This window comes from Telopea speciosissima, chromosome 1 (genome assembly GCF_018873765.1).
Source record: "Telopea speciosissima isolate NSW1024214 ecotype Mountain lineage chromosome 1, Tspe_v1, whole genome shotgun sequence".
Taxonomy (NCBI): Eukaryota; Viridiplantae; Streptophyta; class Magnoliopsida; order Proteales; family Proteaceae; genus Telopea; species Telopea speciosissima.
This window is the reverse complement of record NC_057916.1, coordinates 8,567,405-8,577,969: the sequence shown is the minus strand read 5'-3', so window position 1 is coordinate 8,577,969 and position 10,565 is coordinate 8,567,405. Positions and strand designations below refer to the sequence as shown.

The 10,565-nt window shown below is 39.3% G+C and overlaps 1 protein-coding gene, 1 non-coding gene and 1 pseudogene across 2 annotated transcripts; 2 read left to right on the top strand and 1 right to left on the bottom strand.

The window, feature by feature from the left end:
• The first annotated feature begins 265 nt into the window (after nt 1-265).
• On the top strand, nt 266-337 carry TRNAE-UUC. Its single transcript has one exon. It is a non-coding gene; the product is annotated as a tRNA-Glu (tRNA).
• A 4,427-nt stretch (nt 338-4,764) lies between these two features.
• LOC122649175 lies at nt 4,765-8,378 on the top strand (annotated as a pseudogene).
• A 404-nt stretch (nt 8,379-8,782) lies between these two features.
• Nucleotides 8,783-9,786, bottom strand: LOC122648856 (photosystem I reaction center subunit N, chloroplastic-like). The gene is made up of 3 exons (XM_043842132.1): nt 9,389-9,786; nt 9,128-9,253; nt 8,783-9,028 (listed from the first exon to the last, which is right to left on the bottom strand). The coding sequence occupies exons 1-3, from the start codon at nt 9,698-9,700 to the stop codon at nt 8,939-8,941; spliced, it is 528 nt and encodes a 175-aa protein (XP_043698067.1). The 5' UTR covers nt 9,701-9,786; the 3' UTR covers nt 8,783-8,938.
• Nucleotides 9,787-10,565: the final 779 nt, after the last annotated feature.

Below are 10,565 nucleotides of genomic sequence, written 5' to 3'. Positions count from 1 at the left end.
AAAATTTGGTTGTTATGTATATGTTTAACCTTTACCCAAAAAAAAATATATATGTTTAACCTATTTGAAAAATATGGTCAATCTGATCTATAGTATTGCATCCAAAAATTGGTAAACAAATGTATGGTTAACCAGAGATCCGTGGTTTCAGCCCCGTTAAATCAAGCATTCATGGTGAGCACATAGGAGAAGAAGAGTAAATGGGATGACGAAGAGACTTTTTAGTTATATAATAATAAACAAACTCTAAGACACTAACAACAATTCCGTTGTCGTCCAGCGGTTAGGATATCTGGCTTTCACCCAGGAGACCCGGGTTCGATTCCCGGCAACGGAATGTTTTTTATATTTGGTTAACCAACTTGCTTTTGAGCAAGTCACACTGGTTGTCATTTTCCCTTTTTAATTAAACAAGGAATATGGAATTTCCAAAATCATAAGCATCCTCAAAAATTTATTATTTTCTATTTATTTACAACCTAACTTTCTCAGATAAAGCATTTTGGGAATAAGCTATAGATGGTTTGCCAACACCCAACAGATCCATCCATTGTCCATCATGGAACCTCTTGATCCACAAAAGAGCTATCCCAGCCCTAAGGCCTAACCAATTGACCTAAATTTAGCCCGATAAGCGATGGCTTACATAGGCCCAACAAATTTTTGAGCCAAGATGACAAGCCCATTGGCCGGCCCCCATGCTCCTATTCTCTATATCAGCAATACTTTGCTATTTTATGTCTTTTCAATTATTTTTATTCTCCTTATTCATCTCTTAGGTATGGTCAAGTTCAATTGTTGTATGACTAGCTAAAGTGGGTAGGACATGGATGTAAATATTCTCAGAAGGTGGGCCAGTTTGAGCTTGACCTGAGACCGAAATGTTATTATGGGCTGGGCTTTTTCTTGGCCCCAGCTCAACGTACATAACGAGTGTGTACTGGTTGGGCCTACCTGAGTTTAGCCCACTTGCATCCCTAGGGCTAAGACCAGTCCATGTAGTTCAAATTCAAGTGTTATTTTTGTTTGGTAATAATTGGATTACGAATTTAATCAATCCAGAAGGGAGTATTTTCTTCTGTACGAGATGGAAAACCCACAAATCCAGGGTCAGTATTATTCCTCTTATGGGCTAAAATCTGAAAATACTCATTTTTTTTTTACTCTCATCCCGTAGCCATAATGACCATCGGTGAAGGAAAGCTGCTCATCTCAAAAAAATTAGAAAAGAGTATTTAAAAGACTTAACTGCTATATGGGCACCACAACCCCAATTTGATTGTCAACATCCACAATAAAAATCTTAAGCTGTGTTTGGAATGCATTCTAGGTCAAGTTTGCATTCTCAGATGATAAAAATAGTTGTTTTTATGGTACTAGAATGCATACCAAACACAGGTTTAAATTAGGGCTTCGAAAAGGGTTCCCACATGGAGATGCAAATTATATTCTTTTTCAATGGAGAGTGGCTTCCTGTTGTTTTTGAGTGTTTGTGTATCAGAGAGAGAGAGAGAGAGAGAGAGAGAGAGAGAGAGAATAACCAAAAATAGGATTAAATGTCAAAAATTAAAAAGACAAAAAGGTAAGTGTGTACTTCCCTCTCATGGTCGTGTTTCTCTCTCCTCAATAAATATATGGGTCATTCTCTGTCTCTTTTTTTTTTTTTAGTAGAAACTCTTTGTTTCTGTCTCCTCAACAATATATCAGCCAACATATGCCCCCCCCCCCCGCCAAAAAAAAAAAGAAAGTATTTGTGAGACCTGATAGACAAACAATTCCATTCCACATAGTGTATATAGATGTGAATCACCCTACCTTCTCTCAAATAACTGGTCTTTTATGTTCCTAATATTGGCTTTTCAAATGACTACAACACACCTTCTGCCAGCTAATAATGAGATGTTGTGGGTGTTGCTCCCAAATCACACCTACCTTAGTTTAATGCCAACCATGTGGGTAGGACATGGATGTAAATATTCTCAGAAGGTGGGCCAGTTTGAGCTTGACCTGAGACCGAAATGTTATTGTGGGCTGGGCTTTTTCTTGGCCCCAGCTCAACGTACATAATGAGTGAGTGTGTACTGGCTGGGCCTACCTGAGCTCTGCCCACTTGCAGCCCTAGGGCCAAGACCAGTCCATGTAGTTCAAATTCAAGTGTTATTTTTGTTTGGTAATAATTGGATTATGAATTTAATCAATCCAGAAATGAGTATTTCCTTCTGCGGGAGAGGGAAAACCCACAAATCCAGGGTCAGTATTATTCCCCTTATGGGCTAAATTCTGAAAATACTCATTTTTTTTTACTCCCATCCCATAACCATAATGATCGGCAGTGAAGGAAAGCTGCTCTTCTCCCCCCCCAAAAAAAAGAAGAAAAAGAAAAGTGTATTTAAAAGTCTAAACTGCTTTATGGGCACCACAACCCCAATTTGATTGTCAACATCCACAATAAAAATCTTAAGTTACGTTTGGAATGCATTCTAGATCAATTTTGTATTCCTGAAGGATAAAAACAGTTGTTTTTATGGTCCTAAAATGCAGACCAAACATAGCTTTAAATTAGGGCTACAAAGAGAGTTTCCACATGGAGATGCAAATTATATTATTTTTCAATGGAGAGTGGCTTCCTGTTGTTTTTGAGAGAGAGAGAGAGATTCTTCAATCATCCATTTTGATTAAAAATGTTTAAAAATAAAATTAAATATAAAAAAATAAAAAATAAAAAAGGTCAGTGTGTACTTCCCTCTCATGGTCTTTTTTTTCTCTCCTCAATAAATATATGAGTCTTTTACTTTGACGTATAGGATGGCAATACAAACAGCCAACATATATATAAGGCCTCCTCCCTCCCCCACCCCCCCACCCCCAAAAAAAAAAAAAAAAGTATTTGTGAGACCTGATAGACAAACAATTCCTTTCCACGTACTGGATATAGATGTGAATCACCCTACCTTCTGTCAAAAAACTGGTCTTATTTGTTCCTAATATTGGCTTTTCAAATGACTACAACACACCTTCCGCCAGCTAATAATGAGATGTTTGTGGGTGTTGCAGAGGCTCCCAAATCACCTACCTTAGTTTTTAAGGAAATAATGCCAACCATGTGGACCAGTTAAGCCATTTTACACAATCATTCACTCATGTCTTCTGCTCTATAATATTAGAGGTATAATGAGGATGACAAAGCCATCAGTCAATGAAGAGCTTTAATTTTCTATCCCATAAATAAATGATGGGGGTTTAGTCTCATTCTACATAAAAATATAGTAGTCTAGCCCAAACCCCAAGTAATCAAGATTTAGCTCGGAAGCATCTGTATGTCCCCATTATTATTTTCTTCTTTGGTTCCTAAGTCCACATCTTATCATTTTAATAACATTTTTAGTTCTCTACGTTTAGAGGTAATGCTTGAAGGTCCAACTTGGACAACTAAGTCAGAGAATCTACATATTAAATGAGAGATTTTCATTGAAGCTAAAAAAGAAAGATCACCTATTGCAGCTGAAATTTGACTTGCAAAATGGTGAAGGATGTTGAAGAGACCCGGAGGAGACTCCGAGGGAGAGTTCTCCGATGCCTAAGTCAGTCCGAACAACATTTAATAATTTACAAAGGGAGTACGAAGAAGGCGTTTTTAATTCGTCTGGCTATCGTCCAACCCTTTGTCTTAAGCTCTGCCTTCATGTTTATAGAGGAGTCCATTTTCTTGTAATGGGTCACTCTCTCAATCACAGATGTGTGATGAGAGAGTTTTGAATCTTGTAACGATTGAGAGTTTGAGTAGTCTTCTGCCACGTGTCGATCGTCTACTGGAATGGTGTTTTTATGTGCAACATCACCATCAAAAACATATATATGGACAAAGTCATGGATTGAAGTATCAATATTGTATCGGCCGATACATATTGGTACCATCAGGCATCGATACTGATACAATACAGATATCGACATAGGCAAAAAACTGGTATATTTTTTAGAAATTGTATACGATACTGGACCAATTCCAATACGGCCTAGATGTATTCGTATTGTCAGAGACCAATACGACCTCCGATACCTATAACTTTGGTCACATCAATGATCAAATAGATAAATCCATCATGTGGATCAATTCGGAAATGTATCACCTACATCAGACATAGGAAAGGCGAAAATCCCACCCTATGAATCCACAATGCTTCTATGAGCATTTTCATTTACCCTCGCGTGGGCGTGCAAGGGCCACACTCCCCCATAAAACATAAGACTTGTAGTTGAACTAAAGAAATTGAGGAGCCGTGAAGGGCGGAGGGTTCAATGATAGTCACACATGCTTCCAATTCACACCGAACTAAACGGATCACGCTTTCCTCGCTCCTCTCTTTTTTCTCGTCACATGCACACTCCACCGCGTTAACCTTCCAGATACCAGAGTCGAAGATGACTATCCTGCCAGTACAGCCTTTGTGCGCGATATGCACCACTACCATATCCCCATAAGAGTACACCGCGACCCTATCCATCAACCGACCCAGTTTAATTTCTCTAGATATGCAATTGTATTTTAAATGCAACTGAGGTCGGGCAATCGGGCCGGCTGACCCAACTCATTGCGACACAGCGCATGGAAACAGAAGGTATAGCCTCGAAAAAACCGTATTAACAAATACGCACCACGTTCCACGGCGTATGATACTCAACCTTTCCACTTCTCCGAGCGAAAGTCGTAACAATCTCGCATATCTTATTCTTCTTTTATGTTCTTCTGCGTTTTTGTTGTTTTCTCTTTTGTTGGGCTTTCTGCATGGACGTTGAGAAACCCCTCTTCGTCAACATATGGGGTGCTGGTTTTGCGAGGCCTTCATGGGCACTTCTATTGCTGGTATTCACGGTTATCACAGTTGCATGGGTTCAGATAAGTACAAAAGCGGTTTTACCGATATGGGTGGTTTTGGGTTCAGAGAAAAGCGGTATTCAGGCGGACCCACGTAGCTGTTCTGATTTTTTCCGGCAAGGACCGCCGCGGAAAGTCATCATGTCGATAACGGACTTTGGTGGCGTTGGTGATGGTAAAACTTCCAACACCGAAGCGTTTCGGACGGCGATACGAAACATGGAGCGTTTCGGAGATAAAGGTGGATCACAGCTTAATGTTCCTAAGGGGGAGATGGGTTACTGGTAGCTTCAATCTCACAAGCAACTTCACGCTTTTTCTTGAAGAAGGTGCCGTGATTTTAGGCTCTGAGGTAAGTTGAAGAATTTAAAAATAAATAAAAATTCTTCTTCCCTTCCCCTGTTCTTGTAATTCTTCGATATTTGCGTCAAAATATGTTTCTTTTGGTTCATGGTTCTTCCACTGGTGATTCCCTTCTAGTTTTCGTTGGATTTGAATTGGGTTAAAATAAATAACCACGCTGACCAATGGGTACTTGTATGACCTTTCGAATCAAATACTAACGTATCAGCCCTACGTTAGATCACACACCAGTTCCTGCGAGACGAAACAGAGCTTTGTCTTAGTGAAAAATAAGCAAAGATCCTTACTTGAAGAATCTGCTTATCAAAATACTGCAACTGAGTCATAGATAGATTTTTTGTTTTTTTTGTTTCATAGAAGCTAATTGGCACACCTTCAACTACAAAGCCACTACAAAACCTGCTGTAATTTGTTCTTTTGAGATAAGAGAGCTGTACTTTTATGTGAATCCTACTTGATCAGTTGAGTTCCTTCATAGAGTTTTGCAGTTCCTGAATCTTTCACTAAATTCTGAAAAATATGAAATATGAGCAAACACTGTCTTCTTATGGAGAATACTCATTTTTTAATTCTGAATGTTATGTTTCTAATTATGTTAATTCGTTTGAATATTGGTTATTTTAATAGAACCCAAAAGAGTGGCCTGTAATAGAGCCATTGCCGTCTTACGGGCGAGGAAGAGAGAGATTGGGAGGGAGACACATTAGCCTCATTCATGGAGATGCTCTCACTGATGTTATCATTACAGGTATCCTTTCCTCAATTTCTTCTTTTTTCTAAACTTTGAATATCATTTTATCTTCAAAGGGGTGGTTGCCTTTAATTCTAATTATTGTTTATGTTGCAAACAAACCTTCATGGTGCACCCACCATTTGATCAGTCACAAGAAGATGAAGATTAAATGTCTAGGTTATCTTCTAGTTGGGGCAGTCGATTGTTTGGTTGCAATTTGGGGAGCATGGCCTACCATTTGATGGATTCAGTTTCAGCAGTCTGGTCCCTCTGATCAACTGGACATTCTCTTCCACCTTCAATCTTGTTAATTTCTAACTGTCGAAAAAGAATGCAACCACCCTGAATCTCTGGTGGTTAAAATCATCCAGTAAATCTGTTTATCAGTTATTTTGGTAATATGAGATCAGGAATGGTGGGGCAATTTAAAAAGGTTGTGGTGGAACCATTCACCATCAAATGGTCTGGATTGGATAATCACTTCCTCTATTTTGTTAGTTCGGGGCCTTTGGGCAGGGGGTGTGGTTGAAGACTATCATCGTTCAAGCAAAAGACATATAGATCAATTAAACCGTTATAATCTAGAACTGTGATTGAGAATTGTTTTTGGTTTTTCTACAGGGGAAAATGGAACAATTGATGGTCAGGGGAAGATGTGGTGGGACCTTTGGTGGAACAGATCACTTGAGTACACTAGGGGTCACCTCCTTGAACTCATGAACTCTCACAACATTCTCATCTCCAACCTAACCTTCCTTAACTCACCTTTTTGGACGATCCATCCTGTTTACTGCAGGTTTGAATTCCCCATCACTTCTTCTCTTAGTTGTTGCTCTTAGTGTTTTTTCGTACTCTGTTTTACAATTTCTACTAGTATAAACATAATTATTTCACCTTCTGGTTGATGAGAGTATAATATTTTCTTTGATGTTTAAAATAACTTATGTTCTTATAACTTTGTTAACTTTTCTTTGAATATTAAAGAATTAATTATTGTTTACACATTCTGTTTCAGCAATGTTGTAATCAAAGGAATGACTATACTGGCTCCCCTAAATTCCCCAAACACAGACGGTATAGACCCAGGTGTGTAGGCTTCTCTTTATCTTTTTTCTATTTTCTCAATCCCCCCACCTCTCCGCCCAAAAAAGAAAAAAAGGAAAAAATTTCAGGTAATCTAAAGGTTATACGAAACAGGTTTTGAAATTAGGGTCAGTTTAACTGACAACAATACATGTAACCACAATTTGTCGACCCTTTATTTGCCACAATCTCGAAACTTTATTGATTTATATGCTAATATCCCAATTGATTCAGATTCGAGCAAAAATGTCTGTATTGAAGACTGTTACATTGAGAGTGGGGATGATCTTGTAGCAGTAAAGAGCGGTTGGGACCAATATGGTATTGCCGTGGCTCGTCCAAGCACGAACATCATAGTGAGGAGGGTATCGGGCACAACTCCCACTTGTTCTGGGGTTGGAATTGGCAGTGAGATGTCTGGTGGGATATCAAATATAACTGTGGAAGATTTGCACATCAGAGATTCAGCAGCCGGGGTACGTGTGAAGACTGACAAGGGAAGAGGGGGATATATAAGCAATATCACCATAACTAATGTAACCATGGAGAGAGTGAAGATACCCATAAGGTTCAGTAGAGGCTCCAATGATCACCCAGATGACAAATGGGACCCCAATACCCTCCCCATTGTGAAGGGAATTTTCATAAGTAATGTGGTCAGTACAGAAACAAAGAAAGCACCAGTCTTAGAGGGTATAGAGAATGCTCCATTTGAAGGGATATGCATGACAAATGTTACTTTATCTGGATTACCTTCATCTGCAACATGGCACTGTGAATTTGTTAAAGGTGATACAGTCGGAGTACATCCAATTCCATGTCCACAGCTTCAGACTAAGAACTCTTCATTCAGCTGTCCACACTCTTGAGTTTCAATGAACCATGTATAGGGTAGCATTCTTGGAGAGGTTAAGAAGACACTTGGGTAGATGTGGTCAAGCCTACACTGAGAAATTGAGTGCCAACGAATTTAAGTGATGCATAATCGAGCAGGATCAGGTTTGATTCGGTTGGTACAGTGTGTTGGTTATCTGAGAGATTGATGTATATTAGCTTGAATTCCATTGAAGCATTATGGCAAGCTGATACTTCAACAGCGCAATATGATCTTCCTTACCTCACCCTCTCCTTGGATTGAGTTGTGCAGGTGATGTGTATATCTCTCAATGATTGGATTTTATCTACAGGAACTGGCTTTCGTCCCCTTTTCTGGGTCGTATCAACTGGGGTTTATTAATCCCCCAACAATTTTTCATAGAGAAGATTGTAAATGAAAAAAAAAGAACAGTTAAATCAGATTTGTTTCATGAGACTCTCTTTTTCTTCCCAATTCATCAAACTTGATGGCTTGGTTTTATGGATGTGGTTTCTATACCAATATAGTGGCTTAGCACATACAGAGTGGAAACTTTATACATTCTCAAACAAGAAAATGGAAAGAATCCATCTTGTGTCCTTGCTTTGGTTTTCATTGCTTTCAGTGTAGTTTCCATTCATTGATTTAATAGCAATATACAGTAACGATGTGAATTTTGCAACTTGTAACACTTCTATCAGTGCATCAGCTCTTGCTCTCTAATTTGGCATTGGACAATTTATTTGTATGATTGAATCAATCAGAAAATATAAAATTATAACCTGAACTACACCCAGGGATTCGCAGTCACAGAAAGAGTGAATTAATTATCGGCATCCGAATCCCCGTCTGCACTTCATAAATTCTTGGGGTGTACAGCAAAAAGACAAGATTGAATTGGAACATTGTGAATAGTACTGAAGGCTACAAAACAATTTGATCTAAGAGTGCTTCAATGGAAAATTTAGTGACACTGTGACAGTAACAAAATACAAGATAGGGGGGGGGGGGGATTACACAGATTGTTTGTTTACCATTTCCAAAAAACATTAGAACCACACTTGTACTTATCCTTCCCTGCACATTCCAACTCTAAATCTTCTGAAATGAATGGTACTTTCTGCATCAACAGAGGGAAAGAAAAATGTTTAGCAACAACCCAGATCAACCTAATTAACAGTTGAAACAGAAGGACACACAGGAAGAACAATTAAAAAACCTTTTGCTTAGCAAGATCTTGACAGCCGGTGAAGTTCTCTGGGAATTTACATGAACCAAACTCAACTGTGTATGCACGTGCGAAGTTAGCTCCACTGGTAGCCAACCTCTTCTTGTCATTCAGTGCCTTCATAAACATTCATGTTTGCTAGCTAGTAAGCTTCATTACCAAGAATGACTTATTTTTATAGAAAGCTCTGATAACCATCAATGGATCGACATAAAATGGATATAGAGAAGAAGAAGAAGATCAGCTGTGTACCTTATTAGCTTTGCTCTTCTCAAGGTACTCTTCAATGATTCCGGCATTGGCTGTTGAGCTGGAGGCGACACCGGCGAAAAGAGCGGCAGCCAAGCAAACAAGTGCACCTCTTCTTCCCTCACTTGCTCTAATTGTCTCCTTAGAGTAGTCAGAAACCTTAGCTTGTTGAGCCTTGATCACTGGCAATTTAGGACTCGAATTAACCGAAGACGCAACCGATGGCATCGATGTGAGCTTCCAGTTCACGTCCGATGATGCTGTGCTTGAGATCGCATAGTTGCAGGCCAATACACTAGAATTCATGACTGCCATTGCTTCAAATTTAGTTGTGAAGGGAAGGAGAGAGCAGGAGAGGAAATAGTATCTGAGAGATGGTATATGGGCTATTTTTTTAAAAAAATTCCTTTCTTTTTTGTAATATGGATTTCACTAATGATGATGTGGAGGGATGGAGCAATCAGGGTTGTGGTGGGAGTGTGGATAAGGTGAGATTGCCTCACGCTTATTGGCAACTCACTCTTCTCCACAATCAAATTTGTGTGGTTGGTTGGGAACATGGGGCATCTCTCTCTCTCTCTCTCTTTTGTTGTAGAGGTAATTAAAAGCAGGAAAAAGCTCACTAAAATAGAAACCTTGAGGTTTGGGGTGTCAAAAGTTGGCCCACACTAGTAGGCCAGACCTAAACCAATCGGTTGAAGCCTGAGATCGATTCAATCGATTATTAAACTGATTAATAATCAGGCATTCTTGATGCAAGATAGTGGTCCAACAATTGCCACTGGAATCGACCGAATATTGTAACCCCAACTGATAACCTGCTGTTTAAAGCTCAATTAGCCTGTTTTAACCCATTTAGCTTGATTATAGCCTATTTAGGGATTGCTTATAGTCCGATTAGACAATTAGCCCGTTTAAAGATCAATTGTAGTTCGATCATGAATCGATAACCAACCCACCGATTAGAAACGGGTTCATTCGTTGGCCTATACGGCCCGATTATCTAAATAGGTGGAGACAATGCATGGCTTTAAATTGGTGGGGAGCGATTAGGCTTGACCAAAATGGACCGGGCCTGACCGATTGACACCCCTACTTGAGGTTTTCTATCTGGTTGGCATTAGGGCCAGTTAAGACAACTTTGTTGCTAGCCTGCAAGAACTGAATGCTTACATGCTTT